The sequence below is a fragment of the Panthera leo genome, chromosome F3 (genome assembly GCF_018350215.1).
Source record: "Panthera leo isolate Ple1 chromosome F3, P.leo_Ple1_pat1.1, whole genome shotgun sequence".
NCBI lineage: Eukaryota > Metazoa > Chordata > Mammalia > Carnivora > Felidae > Panthera > Panthera leo.
This window is the reverse complement of record NC_056696.1, coordinates 26193672-26210188: the sequence shown is the minus strand read 5'-3', so window position 1 is coordinate 26210188 and position 16517 is coordinate 26193672. Positions and strand designations below refer to the sequence as shown.

The window sequence follows — 16517 nt, the reverse complement described above, 5'->3', positions numbered from 1 at the left end:
TTTCTCTCCTCGTGTGTGATTCCACCCAGGAGCACAGATCTGGCTTGTTAAATGGTGCCAACGTGACCATCCAAGGAACTCCTTGTGATACTCCATTTGCTCCCAGACATTCTTCTGTTAGCTTATGCAGTCATTTACCACCTACCCAGTGACTGGCAGGATGGAATTAAGGAAACGTGTTTAAAATGGAGAACGCCTTTTGTGAACACTGGCCTCTGTCCCTTTAAGACTGAAGGCTTGGCTGCCATTCTGTTTAATCTATCACTGATAACTTATCATGTAACCCAGTGTCTGTTAAATGAGCTATAAAAAAACACCTTAGAAATACAAGGGGATTGCACTGTGACCTGTAGGTCAAAGCTAATTCTAGGTGAGAGGGTAGAGAAGGAAATAAACTTGTTTCCACCTAAGTTCTTGATCATATTAACTTCAAATTCCTTTTCATGTAATCTTTGCTGGGGAATTGCACTCAAGCCATTGCCTCAATCTAGTGCTTGTGTTAAATATAACACCCCCCCCCGCCCCCCCCCCCCCCCAACCCTCCTGAACCGCAAGGGGTGCTGCAGTGAAAGGAAGCCAATTTCAGCTGGGAAGAGGGAAGTAGAGCTCCAATGGAAAGAACACCCCACAGTTTATCAGCAAAACCAGGAAAATGCTGACAGAGGACACTCTTAATAATCATGCTGAAATAACCAGTACAAACTAAGACCATACTCAGCAAACCGGTAAGACCATCCTACTTTGAAAACTATGTCAGGAGCCAACCTTCCTAGAAAAAAAAAAAAAAAAAGCATCTAGGATTGCCTAAAACTAGAGCAAAATATACACTTGCCCAAAGAAAACGGTCATCTCTAAGTTTGCTGGGATTGGCCCCAAGTACCTCCAAACTCAGAGGACATTACCCTTTTTTCTTTTTAATGTTTTATTTTTGAGAGCGAGAGTGAAGAGAGCGAGAGAGTGAGAGTGAGAAGGGGAGGGGCAGAGAGAGGGAGACAGAATCTGAAGCAGGCTCCAGGCTCTGAGATGTCAGCACACAGCCCGACATGGGGCTCAAACTCACTGACCGCAAGATCATGACCTGAGCTGAAGTCAGATGCTTAACCAACTGAGCCACCCAGGTGCCCTGAGGACATTACCTTTAAAAGACAGTAATTATTGCCCATAATACCTGGCACATCGGGTTAAAGTGTTAGATGAATATTTTTTTTTTGCTAGAGGTACATACACAGCGCTATGGAAAAGGGTGCTCCTACCTACTATAGTGTGGAAATGAACTAAGGGAAGAATGAACCAGGACTAGGTGGGAGAACTAACTTCCAGGTAAAGGGATCAAGGACAAGGGCACGGAGGTGTCACGTGGGCACTTGGGGTTTTTAGGGGAAACCTAAAGAGCTCACTGGGCTAGTGCAAGGTAAGGCAGGTCCAAGGCATATCTGGGTTGGCGGGGAGCACAGCCAGTCTTGGGAGGCTTCAACCAAGGTAGCCACAGGGTCAGTACCTGCTCTTCAGAGGAAGGGATAGTGAGGACCCTTGATAACACCTTAATGACTTCAGGTTGCTATAAAATTAAGCCAGAGGGGCGCTTAAAACAATGTTGTACCATTGTAAGTCAAAGCCAAGCTCTGGAGCACAGGGAGGGGAGGGTTGGGTTTTATATTCCACTGCCAAACTCTAGGGCTGGGATATGCCTTAATCCTGAGGTTCCAAATACCCAAAGTACAGGGAAGAGCTGGTTGGCAACAAGACTCGAGATAGATTTTTTAATCCCTTGAATAGGTAAACCTGAGCTTACTTTGCATCTTTTAAAACCCCAAAACCAAAATTCCCCTTTCTTGGTAGGAAAGAAAAGAATGAAATGGCATAGGGAGATTTAAAAGAAACACAAAGAATCAAGTCGGAATAGATCTTATAAATGTTAGGTTGATTTATGAAAGCTGCTCTGGGCAGTTAACAGTTTGTTTACAATGAGGAGTTATCTAACTCTGAACATACTGTACATGGCAATTAGAAGTCGTCATGGCAAGAGAAAACCACAGCAGGCCTGGAGCAGCCAACATGAAAACAGCCAGAAACAGTAGGGAAAATGTAGGGAGGAAGGCGGGGCTTGCTTTTTATTACGTAAAAGGAAGAAGTAACTCCTCAGGAATCTTCACAAAGGAAAGGAGCATCTCACGCTCAGAACAGACAGCAGGATACAAAGTTATAAGTGTTTTGATGCCAGGGAGGTCACCCCCCCCCCATCTCCTCAAAGAGCAGAGATGGGAAGGTGACAGTTGAAGCAAACAAGCGACCTTTGTAAAAGACTCAGAAACCTTACAAATAGGATTAAAGTCTAAACTTCTGTTTTGCTTTTAAAAAATGTTTAATATTATCAAAAGGCCTGCTTTAGTGACATGCTAGTCCCACCAGAAAGTAATCCCAATAACCCGTCAGGAACATGCTCAAGTTGACCAGCCAACTCTTATTTCTAAACTTCTGTGTGTATGTGTGTGTCTTTTAAATTGAAGCCACGGGGCTCAGGTGATTGCTCCTTCCACAAGGTGCTTCCTTCGGTTACCTAAGCGGTGTCCACCCGCTCCCAAGAGTGGCCAGGGCACAGAAGCCCTGCAGTGACAGTGAGGGAACAACACACAGCCCTAGATAGCCAACTTATTCAAGCATGCCTCCCTCACCCCCACTCAAAAGGAGATCCTTATTTCTAACCAGACTATTCACCTCAAATTTTGGACCCCAGTGACCAGAATGTTTTTCCTACTTTAGGAAAACAAAACAAAACAAAAAAAAACACACATATCTGCACACCCATATATATAATTTTTTTTGTTTTTACATTTAAATATAAAAATACTATTCTGCTTTGTGTTATAAACGGAGGACACCAAGCAGTAAGAACTTTTTCTTCTAAGGTAGGTCAATCCATCCTTCTGCTGAGCTTGTCTTCAGGTGAGGGCATATAGCCCCAGGTAAGGGAAGTGCTGTACCAGGAGGAGAGGGGCATTTCCCTGCCTGGTTCTCTCCTAAATCTCACTTTTAATAGAAAGCTGCTTATAACTTTATAACAAAGTGGAACTTCCCACCAAGAGAGGAAATCCTAACCTAACCCCAGAGTAAGTAACCCTCCCCCCACCCCAGCACTCAGCTACCTCGAAGAAAAAGCCCTCCCCCTCCCTTCACAAATACTATGCTCTGTCCGGATAGCTACGCCTATTGGACAAACACACCTGATTAAATGGAAACAGTGGTTATGTCTCCCCACCCCCTCCCCACTAATGTACTAGACAGTTTCAGTGACAGGGAAAAAAAGGAGGGGGGGGGGATGTAAAAAGATTAAGAACTTGACCCCTCTTATCCTGGTCAAAGAAAGCAAGAGATGTTAACTGGGCATGAGGAATAAAAAAAGACCTTGATATTCTGCCCTTTGAGTTATAGCTATTAGGACAGTCAAGAGAGGGGCAAACACGGAGGCAGGATGGAGAACTAGGAGGGGTTTGATGGCTGCAAGTCTAGTCCACTTAGTTTTTGTACTGGAAGGGTTCATCGCCAGTTTCGTTGAGAAGACATGTGCGGATGAGGGCTTCTGTCACCGAAAAGGGGTCACAGTTGGCAGAGGGGCGACGGTCTTCAAAGTAACCCTTCTTCTCCTGGCCGACAGTCCGGGGAATGCGGATGCTAGCACCTCGGTTGGCCACACCAGCAGAAAAGTCGTTGATGTTGGAGGTTTCGTGGAATCCGGTTAGGCGCCGGGCATTATCCAGGCCCCCTTTGGGGTCGTAGGCTCGGATGTGGTACTGGTGCCGCTTGCTCAGTTTCTCGATGGACTCCTCAATGTACCTGAAGGAAACAGACAAGATGGGAGTCCAACCTGGCACCAGGAAATCTGCCCTTCAAGGGCAAGGGAAGAAGTATGGATCTAAGAACAGAGGGACTCCTCTATCAAAGACTGTTTCCAATTCACCAAAATCTGTGATCTCCACAAATCAAATGTTCCATGAGGCTAGCAACTCTTGACGTGTTACCTGTGTGTCCCACCCAGTGCTTCAGAATGGTGGTGGACACTCAGTTGATGGTACTTATTGAACGAAAATACCCTAATCAAAGACTTTACCCCACCCATAAGCACTATATTCATTCACATGCTTGTTTTGTTTCTACTTTATATTGAAGATTTTCAAACACACTAATTTAAGTCCTCTTTTCCCAATCACAATCTTTGAATTCTATTCCTAGGATATTTTGGGGTACTCTTCAAATAGGAACAAAACAATAGGACTGGAAGACAATTTTTGAAGCCAAGTGCTAAAAGCTAAGGCATAAGCCAACAAGTCTGGCTTACTTGGACCCAATACCTCAAACCCTGTGGCAAAGAAAACAAGATGGCTCTCTCAGAAGGCACTCACTTCAGACCATTCTCCTCTCGCATGGCCTTGGTGCTGAAGTTGGTGTGGCAGCCGGCACCATTCCAATTCCCAGGAATGGGCTTAGGATCAAAGGTTGCTATCACTCCAAAGTCTTCACATACACGATGCAAGATGAAACGGGCCACCCAGAGATGATCTCCCATGTCGATTCCTTCACAGGGTCCTATCTGGAATTCCCACTAGAAAGAACAAGGCTGGCTTTTAAAAGAAAGCCAATTGCTTCCCCCAATTCAGAAGCTCCAAAGCCTCTTTTCTCACCTCTATTCCAACCCACGTAAGATTCTGGTTAACAAGGGGCACCAGCAAACTCCCCACTTGTCCACAGGTCCTCTAGATGAATGAGCCACTTACCTGGGCAGGCATGACCTCAGCATTTGTCCCGGCAATCTTGATGCCAGCGTATAAGCAGGCCCGGTAGTGAGCCTCCACGATGTCCCTGCCATAGGCTTTGTCTGCTCCCACACCACAGTAGTATGGACCTGGAGAGGCATTAAGATGAAATGTCAAGAGACAAGAAAACCAAGAAATCGCTTTCCACAAGTCAGAAATCAGAAAGCTCTCAACACTTGCTCTTTGCATCACTATGCCTGCCTTCACCTGGGGGTGGGTTGTGGCATGCAGGGGGCTCCTCTTGGCCATAACCTCAGTGGAGCCAAACGGTTTCCCTCCATGTTAATGTTGAAATATCCATGTCCGGATTTGGGTAATAGGAGGTCTCTTTACAGTATTAATTCAGCCAGCCTCAGGGATGGATACTCCCACAGCTTTTCTGATCCATAAGAGTCACTCCCAGTTCTGGGGAGAGGGAATTTCCCTGGCAATTAAGCAACTAGGGAACAGGAGGTTCATCTCTCACCAAGGGGGCTTACCTTGGGGCCCAGGGAAGCCATTGGAAGGCCAACCAAAAGGGTGCCCATCTGTGCCCATCAGAGTATATTCCTGCTCCATTCCAAACCAGGGGTGCTGATTGCTCACCATGTCCATTATCCGTTTACAGGTATGCCTTAAATTGGTCTCTAGAAAAAAAGAGTCAATGTGCCATTAGAGACATATGGACAAACACGCTGAATCTTGGTGGTAATGGGAAAAAGGTCTTCAGATTCCATAAAGTTCAAGTGTAAACTATAAGCTGAACTGATGAAGAGTAAACCTTTTTTTGTGTCCCATCAACCCAAGTGGGGAAAATGGGAGAAGCAGTAATCATACATCTGTATGTAGGGATACTGCTGGGTCACAAACAATCACATGACAGTAGATGCAGAACAGAGCAAATATGCACCTTATCTGCATGCTGGCCGCCTCCCAAGTACCACATGTCAGGCACTTCAAACTCTCTATTCACAAGACAGCTGCTTTTAGTTGTCAGACTTATTCCTAGTTTCTCAAGCATTTAGAGCCAAACTTACAATTTTCATTGAGACAATCATTTGTCTGTTAGGGGCCTCACATTCTAGGTGAGAAAGTTAAGGGAGAAGTTGGCTAGCACAAAAATAAAATATTAAAATGAGATGAGCTCACCTGGAAACAATTTCTAAGCTAGAAAAGAACTTTAAAACAAGTAAACATATGGGTGCCTGGGTGGCTTAGTAGGTTAAGTGTCCAATTCTCGATTTTTGGCTCAGGTCATGATCTCATGGTTTGCAAGATAGAGCTCTGCATTGGGCTCCACAATGGGCGTGAAGCCTGCTTGAGATTCTCTCCCCGCTTATCCCCCACTCTCTCATGCATTCACTCTCTCCCAAAATAAGTAAACATTAAAGAAGGTAAGTAAATATAGACTTATCAGCTTTACTACATCCCAAGAACTATTTCAAGACCTCTACCTTATGGAAAACCCACAACCACATCTTCCTAGCCACCCTGGGGTGGGTATGAGAAGCCTCCAACTTTTATGAAGGAGAAAATGCAGCTCAGCTCTGAGACATCAGGGCAAGTAGCAGAGCTGGGAAAGCTATGGTTACCTGGGCTTCAGAGCTCATGCCCTTTACCACAACATGGTACACTGCCTCTCACAACAAAGGCAGTTAAGGTCCAGGCACTACTAGAACTTGCTGCCAAGCACAGCGGGAGACCTAACAGTGGTGGGACTTCAGCTGAGTTTAAAAAGATGAATGGCTGAGAATCGAGATCAATGGCCACATCAGGCAAAAACCAAAAACCAGTTACAGTGACCCTTGAGGCACATGTATGTTACCAGTGAACCTAGGCAGGAGATGGATTTTTCCCCCACTTTAAAATCAGGGAAAGTAGGAGGATAAATATCTTGATAAGGCTTACAGCCAGTAAGTGACAGATCCAGAATTCAAACCCAACATTGTGACTTCAGAATCCAGGTTTTTCAAATCTACAGGTAGGCAGGAGGGCTGTGTCATGGGGGAATTCTACCGGAAAACAGATTTAAAGGAATTCACTGTTGTTCTATAAAACAAATACGGGAGACCGTGGGAGGATGGGCCACATACCCTCTTTGAATGAGGAAGTTCGGGGTGGAGATGTATGTCCAATTGGCCAGACTCCTGGAACAGTTCTGAGATTATCTAGTGTTCCCAATACCAATTCTGGAATACCCTGTCCTTCCCCTTTACAACACTCATGGACTGGGGATGAACATCCATACCTATACTATACATACCTGCAGGCTTTCGGTTGTACTTGAAGACTTCACAGAACACCAGCTTGTTGGGGTCCTTGCGGAAAGGGTCCCGAAACATGGCAGCAGGGACAAGATACATGTCACTGTTGGAGCCTTCAGACTGAAATGTACTAGAGCCATCAAAATTCCACTCAGGCAACTCTGGGGTAAAAAGAGAAGGGACAATTAAGTTACAAATGCATGGCTTTTTGGATAAGAGTACAGCCCCTCATTGACCTTTCTATCTCTAAAGCTACTCTTTTCCCCAGGAACTCAGTGATGCATTAATTTGCAAACTCTATTGATAGATAACTGCACAGAACTTTAATGTCCTTCCCGTGTGAGTTCTAAGTTAACACCACTGCATCACTTCCTCAAGAAAAACAACAGTTACAAAAACAACCTAAGAATGACTTATCTTGACTAAGTAGTCTACTGGACAATAAGGAGACGAATTGAAATATTTTGGGGGCGTCTGGGTGGTGCAGTTGGTTAAGCGTCCGACTCTTGGTTTCAGCTCAGGTCATGACCTCATGGTTCATGGGTTGGAGCCCTGAGTGGGGCTCTGCACTGACAGCGCAGAGCTTGCGTGAGATTCTCTGTCTTCCTCTCTGCCCACCTCTCAAAAATAAACATTGAACTACTGTGACATTTTAGTTATCATTTAAAAAACTGGAATAGGAGAAACAAGGTTCTGATTCACCCACCAGGCCACTGTATTGCTTCTTTAAATCTTCTCCCCACTGAGTCTATGGACTGTTCTAGCTCAGTATGTCCTTATTTTATAGATGAGGAAATGGACAACAGGATAACTTACTCAAGAATGCTCCCGTTATCATTTCCCCACTAGGTTTTTTTTTTTTTTTTAATGTTTATTTTTATTTTTGACAGAGAGAGAGAGAGAGAGAGAGAGAGAGAGAGAGAGAGCGTGCGCGCGCATGAGCGGGAGAGGGGTAGAGAGAGAGGGAGACACAGAATCCGAAGCAGGCTCCAGGCTCTGAGCTGCCAGCACAGAGCCCGACGCGGGGCTCGAACTCACATTCCAAGATCATGACCTGAGCTGAAGTTGGCCGCTCAACCGACTGAGCCATCCAGGCGCCCCTCTCCACTAGGTTTTTAAAAAAAAAATTCTTATGTTTTATTTTTACGAGAGAGATAAAGTGCAAGTGGGGGAGGGGCAGAAAGAAAGGGGGAGACACAATCTGAAGCAGGCTCCAGGCTCTGTGCAGTCAGCACAGAGCCTGACATGGGGCCTGAACTCAGGTACCGCGAGGTCATGACCTGAGTCCAAAGTCAGACGCTAAACCAACTGAGCCACCCAGGCGCCCCTCCCCACTACGTTTTAAAGGCTGGTTTCTTCATCTCTCAAGTTGACTACAAGTTCTCTGAAGGCACAGAGACCAGACTCTCTCACCTTGTACCCCCAGTGCTTGTCTAATACCTGCCACATAGCAGACGCACAACATATACTTTATTTTATGGTCATGCATTCATTCCTGTGTGAATATTATCAAAAGAGTAAACCATTCTAAAAGTAGGCAAGAGGTGGTATTTTTTCTCCGGTCCTTTTCTAGAAAGAGGGCTATGGCTTGCTCTATACTGAAAAATGAAGGACACAACTCTTATTTAATAAATAGCTCAGAGTGTGATAAACAATCAGGTGATTTAGGCAATCAGGTGATTTAGGAATTTCCAAAAGTGGCATCAACTAAAAACAAATGAATGGCTAGTCCTATTTAGAAACCACTTTACAGAGTTTGCTTTGCATCTAGAACCTCACTGATAAGGAATACACAACAGTATTCAAAGAGTTCCGTAAAGCAGATGGCATAGTCAGGTTAGAGCGGTGGTTTTCAAATCAGGTTCTTGGGGACGCCTTAGAGCCAACTAAGTAGGGATGCCCAAGACAGCAAAGTCTCCAGCCCCCCTGGTGCCCCAACTAGACTTTTAATCTTTTTTCTTCAATATACTGGCTTACATGTGAGCTTCTATTTCAATAAAGGAGTCCATTGTTGCTATGCTTTGAGGCAGAGTAGGAGCTTAAAGTCGACTGAATGAAGTCTGAAAAACCCTGCCTTAGAAAAGCTTCACAAACAGAATAATAAACTAGCCAAATCTGGAGGCTTGGTTTCAGTCTGTTCCCACCCCCGCCCAACCTGGTTCCCAGTCTGCTCAGTCTCTCACCTTCTATACACTTGGGTTCACTGTCCAAGGTCCGGGTCTTGCAGCGCAGGCCTTCTCCAGTACCATCAATCCAAATGTACATAGCTTGGACTTTCTCGCCCTGAGGCAGGGACATGTACACCTGCTTGATGCCTTTGTTCAAGTGGGAACTCGCAGAGGTGGCCATGGTGGAAGCTGTTCTGCAGAGAAAAACCAGCAAAACCAAAATTAAGATCCTTGGCAGGAAGGACTCAATAGGGACAATCAAATCACAAAGTGATTAGAAGGTAGGAAGGTTGCCTCCTCCCTTTGGAAGGAACACTCTTAAAGGTACATTTTATTCATTCCGCTTTCAGCGGGATTTAAGTTTTGATAGTAGACAAAAATCTCCTTACAGGCTTCCTCAAGCTAGAATCTACATTTGTGAGGACTAAGCTTAATTTCCTCAGGGTAGCTAAGGTAGAGGGAAGTCCTTTATTTTTTTATACTAAGACACTGGGTGGGAGGTAACCCAAAAAACAAAACCACGCAAGGTTTCTTGGGCAGTCTTGCCTTTTCTTTGCATCCTAGCCAGCATCTCAAAAAAACCCTTTTTGGAAATTCCTCCACTTTTCCACAAGGCACCCCACACATTGATATGGTAGGAAGAAACAAGGGGCGGAGGGCTAGCTGGAAGATTTAAAAGGCTGGGGGACTTCCGAAAAGCAGCACAGTTATTGCAATCCCCCAATCCCCAAAACATCAAAAGAGCTGATCTGTTGGATTCTAAGATGCACACTGCCATAATTTCCATAGGTCTTCTCATTTAGGAAGGTAGGTTTAAGTTTGCCAATGACCTTCTCAGATTCCACCAGGGAACTTTTCAAGTAATGAGGAAATTCCCACTTGGGTAACAAAAAGAACTGGGTTCTTAAAAGCTGAGGCCTGCTAAATCTGCAAGCCACTGCCACAAAACCTCTGAAAGAAGAGAAAGCAACACAGGAGGAAATGTTGTACCCCTCCCTCCCAGCTCAGTGGCCCACAGTGGCTGGAAAGGGAACATATTGTTCTCCAACGACTTGGGCAACTTTCTGAAGTACAGTGGCTAAGTTTCTATGGGCAACCGTCCATGTTTGCCCAGCTGAAAACAGAACTGCCTCTCCAAGAGCCTCACCCCTTCCCTTGGGGAAGAGCAGAACCTCCTCTTGTCTGGTCTCCTGTATTGGAGAACCTTTGCATACCTCCTCCAGAGGTCCAGGTCGGTCACATACCTCCCCCACCCCTTCCCCACCCCCACTCCAGCCTTTGAAGGCCAGAAGAAACAATACTTGATCCCTTCAGCTCCCACTAAAAGCTACAACCCAAGCTCTGGCCTTCCTCCCCAACCTGCTACACCCCCAACATAAGTCACACTTTCTCCCTTTAAGCCTCAGTTCCAGATTTCCCGCTCTTTTCGATGAGACGAGTTAGATGCCAACATTTTAGTCTACTGTCATAGACTGGTGCTGCTGTGGTGCTGAGTTTACATGATTGGGGGGTAAAAATGGGATTCTGCACTTTCTAGTGGTTTCTGCAGCTGTCGCCGGTTCCGGGATCCTCATCCCTGTCTCTTCACTCACCCCAGCCACAGAAGGGCAATCGGATCGCTGGGGTTGCCCTCCTTGGCCCTTCTCCTTTTGGAATGGCGTTCTCGCCTCTCCTGGTTCACCAGCTCTTGCTGGTCCATGCACTGGAGCTTTCTGGGTGAGGGAGACGGAGAAGCGGTCGGGGAGCGATCGGTATCGCACCGGGACGAGCAGGAATACGAAGGATGTTGGGTCACGGTCCTAATCTTGACTCGTGATTTCTCTCCGGAGTTCATGGAGTAGCTGACGAAGCCAAAGCAGTTGGAGGGGGACTCCGAGGACCGCGACTCCAGGTCGTCTTCATCTTCGTTGTTTGAGGTCTTCGCGGATTTGCGGGTGGGGGGGGATCCCCGCTTCCCGCCCCCGGGGCAGTTGGGATAATCCACTTTGAGAGCAGCCCTTTCCCACTTTAATGTCCCAGAAGTCGGCGCCCCGCCCCTCGGGCCCCCGACCGGATCTCAGGACCTAGTCCCGGGGGCCATATTCCTCCGAGGGCCGAGGCTGGCGGGGTGTGGGGGAGTCGGGGGAGGACAGCGCACCGCCCCTACCTCTGCCCGGCCGGGCCTCTCCACCGGCCACGCCGCGGCCCGGACTCCCCATTGTTCAGTCACAGTGCAGGGCCCTCGGGACTAGCGACGCTCACCGCCACTCGCCTCAAGGTAGGCGTCTAAAGATCCTCAAGACCACGACGGTCCCCCGAGACCCGCCACCGCGGAGCAGAGAGCGAGGTTCCCGCGAGGCCACCCGGCCACTCCATCCACGGCGCACACAACACGGAGCGCCGGGCCCGGGCAGTGGCTCCACCGTACGCCTCGCCTAGCGACCTCCAGGGGCGGCGCTTTGGGCCGCAAGCAGCGAAAGAAAGATCAAAACAACTCCCCGCCCTCCTCCCAGCCAGGCGACCTGCGCGCCCCACAAACGCCAGCCCAGAGCCGCCGGGAGCCGCGGGCGGCGAAAGCACGAGGAGGGCGCAGGGGTAGAGGCGCACCGTAAGGGCTGGAGGAGGAAGGGGCCGCTCCGAGCCCCAGGGCCGGAGGAAGAAGGCGGGGAGGGGGGGGGGCGGTGTCGGGCGACTCGGGGGGCTCGGAGGACGGCGCGCACCACTTCGAGTCCCCGGGCCGGCGGCGCGCTTACCTGGGCTGCGAGCAGGCGTCAGGGCGGGCGGGCCGCGAGAGCGAGGTGCGGCGAGAAGAGGAGGCCCGGTGTGCAGCCTAGACGGCGCGCTCTTCTCCCATTCTCGGCTCTGCCAGGCTGCCTGCAGCCCCGCTCCCTTTATCGGCGGCCCGGACCGCCCCCGGCGCCCTGATTGGCTCCCAGCGGCCGGGAGCCGGGGCGGATCGGCTGATGCACGCCCGGGCCCCGCTGCCATTGGGCGAGCGGCCGAGCGGGCGCCGCCGGGGTGGGGGCGCGAGGACCAGGAAAGAAAGAAAGGGAAAGGGCCGTGGGGGGAGGGGGTGCGCGGGGGGAGGGGAGCAGAGGAAGGGTTGGCCCGCGGCGCGCGGACGCGCGAGTTCCTGCCAGGAAGGACCCCGCCTGGCCCGGCTGCCGCTCTCCTCCGCGGGCGGTCCCCGCAGCCCCCACCCCCGGGCCCGAGCGAGGCGCCCAGTGGATCTCCCGGCCTCCGCCCCTGCAGCCTTCAGGTTGGATAGTTTTGTGCGAGAGGCCTGTGTTTTTCGAGGTCGTGCCGCAGACCCCACGGCTCCCTGGGGACATTCCGACCACCCCCCCCCCCCCCCGCCCCCAGGAGCGTAATTTTGCCTTTTGTTGTTAGAGAACCCCCAGCCCTCCCTTCTCCGCGCCGCGCTTGTTTGAGGCGCGGCGTCCGAGGGGGCGGCCCGCCCTCGCGGTGGGACTGGGACGCCAATGGCAGTCGGCGGTCTCACGTCTGTAATCAACGTGCTGAGCCTGCCATTCCCTAGAGAGGATCCTGGCGGGCCTAGCAATGGTCAGGAGACCTGTCAGATTCCGCCTGCCACTCCTGAGACCAGTCTCTCAGCGACTCTCTGGGCCCAGGTTTCCTCATCTGCAAATAAAGCGATTCAAGAGAGCACCTTTAGAGCTGCCCACCTGATTTGAAATTCTGTGCGCAAGCTGTTCCCCCAAGGGAGGGCGGCTGAAAGAAAAGGGAGGTCTTCTGGAGCCTCCTTTGAAGCCCAGGGTATGTCAACATTTTAGAATTTTTTATATAATGCTTTGTTTTTGTTTTTCAAGTAAGTTCTTGTGCCTTTTTTTTTTTTTTTTTTACTTTATTTATTTATTTATTTATTTAGAGAGAGCACAAGCGGGGGAGGAAGAGTGAGAGAGGGAGAGAATCCCAAGCAGGCTCTGCACTGTCAGCACAGAGCCCCATGTGGGGGCTGGAACTCACAAACCCTGAGGTCATGACCTGAGCTGAAGTCAAGTGTTGATGGCTTAACAGACTAAACTGTGCAGTTGCCCCTTGTGCCTTCTTTTTCATCTGGAAAATGAGTGGGGACCCCTTCCTTCTCTCAGCTTTTCTGTGATGGTTGAGAAAATAGGTATGTGAATACAATATTGAAACGGATGCTTGTTTCAACACAACACACATATATTTTCATTGCTACCAGTGCTCCTTACTTGACTTCTTTATTTTTATTGCCTGAAATTCACCACCTGATGGTGTCTCACTTTTATAGCATCTTTTCAGGAGTCCCAATATTTGAGACTTTGAGATTTTTCTGTGTAAAGACTGAGAAGTTAGGCTTCAGTGCCTTTGGAAGAGGAAGGGAAGAAGTTTGTTCTTGTGGTTATATTTTGTACCACAAATTTGGAAAAGAAATGTTGCCTGTGACCACACACACACACACACACATAACTTGGCTTCTTTGGTCAACATCCTTCCATCCCAGAGTGTGTCTGACACTGTAATGCTTTTAAATGACAGATGCAGCTTTCATCTCCAATGGGATTTTGTTATATTTCAGACAGATGACATTCTGCACTGGGTAAGGTGTCTTGCAAATGTGACGGATTCCATCTTAAGTTTCAGTGCGTGTTGAAGCATTAGGTATGGTGGTTCAAGGCTGGGCTTCAGGTCATACAAACAGGTTCAAATCTGGGCTTTACTTCTTACCCACTTTGTGTTAGCTTTCTTAGCCACATGAAATCACAGTTTTCTTGCCTACAAAATAGGGAGATCAGCCACCTTGTAAGGATTAATTCTGATAGCATATACACTATATGCATAGAGTAAACTTAAAAAACAGTAATTGTAATTATTATAGATCAAGGTAATTCAAAGAGATTGGATTATTTTTTTTCCCCATTAAGTACAACTTTCTAACTCAGTCTCAAGGTTAAATGGTTGAGGAGGGAGAGAGGAAAGGTGATGTTTTTATTTTAAAAGATGTTAATTTTCAGATGCCAAACTGCCTAAGCATAAACCAGAGCCTCTAGGCTCATCACCACCAGCATCTGAGATGCATATAGTAGGAAGAGAATGCAGTTTTTAAAACTTATGGTATTATGTTTTGCTATGTGAGTACCTGCTTCATTTGCTAGCTATCTTCACCTCCTTGAGCAATGCATTCATCTTTCTATCCCACAATGGTGTCCCGAGCGAGTGTTCAATAAATGATGTTTGTTGATCACACAGAAATGACAGCGGCACCATCAAGGGAACATGTGCTTTGAGCTGCTTTTCCAAGAATGGAAATGGATTTGCTTTGATCCATTCATGTGACCAGAGGCATACTTTGTGAAGGTTAGAAACGTAATACATGACCACTGAGTCTTTCAGGAGGGAACAAGAGGCCTTGTCCTTGGTCAGCCCCATACTTACTTAAACCAACCCAATTAGGGCTCAAAGGAGTCCAAGGACTGATCAGGGAAGCTTAAAAGAGTACGAGGGAAGAAAAAGCAGATGAAGTTAACTGTTTCACCCCCAGAAACCCAGACTGTACTTTTAAAGAAGTTAAAAGTAGGACTGTCTGTTCCAAACTGAAGTTTGACTTTGTTCTGTCTGCTGCCCTTTGTTCTCCCCCCTTCTTTTCTAAATTGCCACTCGCCCCCATTTCCCACCCTCTCCATAAAAAGGGCATTAGAATGCTTGAACCCGTGAACTACTGCATCTCTTGGTACACCCAGTATCAAAGCCAACTGCGGGTTCTATTACCTGTGCTTTGAAGTCTGGTTTTTCTCTCTTAGTGTAGGGTAGTTGCATCCACCAGGTAAGTGGAGTGGGAGAGCAGTATTACAGGTAAAAATTGTTCCTTCCAAATCTGCAGAGCAGGCAGGGGACTGAAAGCATTTCTTCAGTGTTGTTCTCTAACCTTCAGTAAAGGCTTTGCCTTGGGTGGGCTTTACCTGTGAGTTCTTCTCTCAATTTTTTTCTCTCTCTTCCAAAGGACCCGTTTTCACTCTGCAAGTTGTAAAATTCTCCATCTAGTGATCTGGAAGTGCTTTCCCAGGGCCTGTGTGGTTGTTTTGCACTCATTACAGACAAGATTTGGTGTAGGGCTCAAACATAATCAAACCTTCAGCCGTAACAGGCAGTTTGGGAAATGGAGTTTTCCCTATATAGACATTAGTTTTCCCTAATAGACATTCAACAAAACTCTTAGCTCAGGCTAAAGAAAAATAGCCGAGACCCAGGCTTGAGGAACACCCTGGAAACCCAACCCAGAATTATAAATTCCTTTATTATCATTATTTTTTAAATAAACCAACACCAGTTCTTTCCAAAAGAATAGACTATAATATAATCTTAAAACCAAAATAAAACAAGAACAAAAGAAACAGCCTTGGAAGTTGATGTCATTACTCTTAAACCAAATTTTGGGGAGAAGCTACAGTTGGCCAAGCTTTCCAGTTTCACCTACATAATGAAAGAAGGAAGGACTAGGTTTTACCTCAATTCAGTACCAAACACTGAACATAGAGGAATTGTTCTTTATGTCCTTTCTGATTGATTGATATTCTTAAGCTCCGGATAGGAAACTAGAAGTTCAGGTCTCAGCTCTTTGTTTTTTAGTCTAATAGGAGTTTTGTTGAAGGCCCCTCAAAATCATTTGGATATAGGGAACACCCCCATTTCCCAAATTGCGTGTTCTGGCTGAAGTTTGGGTGTGTTTGAGCCTTATCCTAAATCTTGAGTCAAATAGGAAACTGGGGAGCTGGGAAGAATGAAGTTCATCATAGCTAACAACATGGAAAATAAGCCTTGCTGAGAAAACTGAAGCTGTGCAATTCTAGAACTAGTCTACACATCATGCTACAAGATGAGGAGGCTGAGGGAGGCCGCTATCACATGTAGTCACTTGCTGAGGTCACCTTAGGGCAGCCTAATGCATTTCACAGGTGTGACTCCCTTGAGAGCCTTTTGTGTTTCTCCTCCAGTGTCCTCAGGTCTCGGCTGGTGCATTCTGGGGCCGCCACCACCATCACAATGCTGCCATCCCTCTTGTCCCCATTAAGGAAAGGACTCAGTGAGGGGACCGACCAGTTTACCTCTGAATCCTACATTGTGGCTCACCCAGTGCCTTCCGTGTATATGGTGGACATTCAATATATTCTTCGTGAGTAACTAGATGACCAGGAAAAAAAAAAATGCTTTATGTCAGGTTCTCTTTAAAGGAATCTTTGGAGATCATTTTTCATATTTAGTAATCTGTCGCAGTTGCATTATTTTGTGAATCTGAAATTTTCATAGATAAATCTTGTTCCTTATTCCCAGTATAT

The 16517-nt window shown here is 47.3% G+C and overlaps 1 protein-coding gene across 3 annotated transcripts; it reads right to left on the bottom strand.

Moving 5' to 3' along the window:
- Window positions 1-2343: 2343 nt before the first annotated feature.
- On the bottom strand, window positions 2344-12064 carry GLUL (glutamate-ammonia ligase). 3 transcript variants are annotated; one of them, XM_042924807.1, is made up of 8 exons: window positions 11952-12064; window positions 10812-10931; window positions 9235-9413; window positions 7051-7212; window positions 5288-5434; window positions 4770-4897; window positions 4398-4597; window positions 2344-3831 (listed from the first exon to the last, which is right to left on the bottom strand). In XM_042924807.1, exons 2-8 carry the CDS (start codon window positions 10916-10918, stop codon window positions 3513-3515), a joined length of 1242 nt encoding a protein of 413 aa, XP_042780741.1. In that variant the 5' UTR covers window positions 10919-10931; window positions 11952-12064; the 3' UTR covers window positions 2344-3512. The 3 variants fall into 3 exon arrangements, with proteins under 3 accessions (XP_042780741.1, XP_042780742.1, XP_042780740.1); XM_042924808.1 differs by lacking the exon at window positions 10812-10931; XM_042924806.1 differs by lacking the exon at window positions 11952-12064 and having other exon boundaries at window positions 10812-11359.
- Between the last annotated feature and the right edge of the window lie 4453 nt (window positions 12065-16517).

Excerpts from the sequence above, each read along its gene's own strand:
- GLUL (XM_042924806.1), bottom strand. The coding sequence starts at position 11,053 with ATGAACTCCGGAGAGAAATCACGAGTCAAGATTAGGACCGTGACCCAA. Across the intron at positions 9,414-10,811 it reads ATTGCCCTTCTGTGGCTGGG|AACAGCTTCCACCATGGCCA; the intron begins GTGAGTGAAGAG and ends TTTTCTCTGCAG. Across the intron at positions 7,213-9,234 it reads TGAACCCAAGTGTATAGAAG|AGTTGCCTGAGTGGAATTTT; the intron begins GTGAGAGACTGA and ends TTTTTACCCCAG.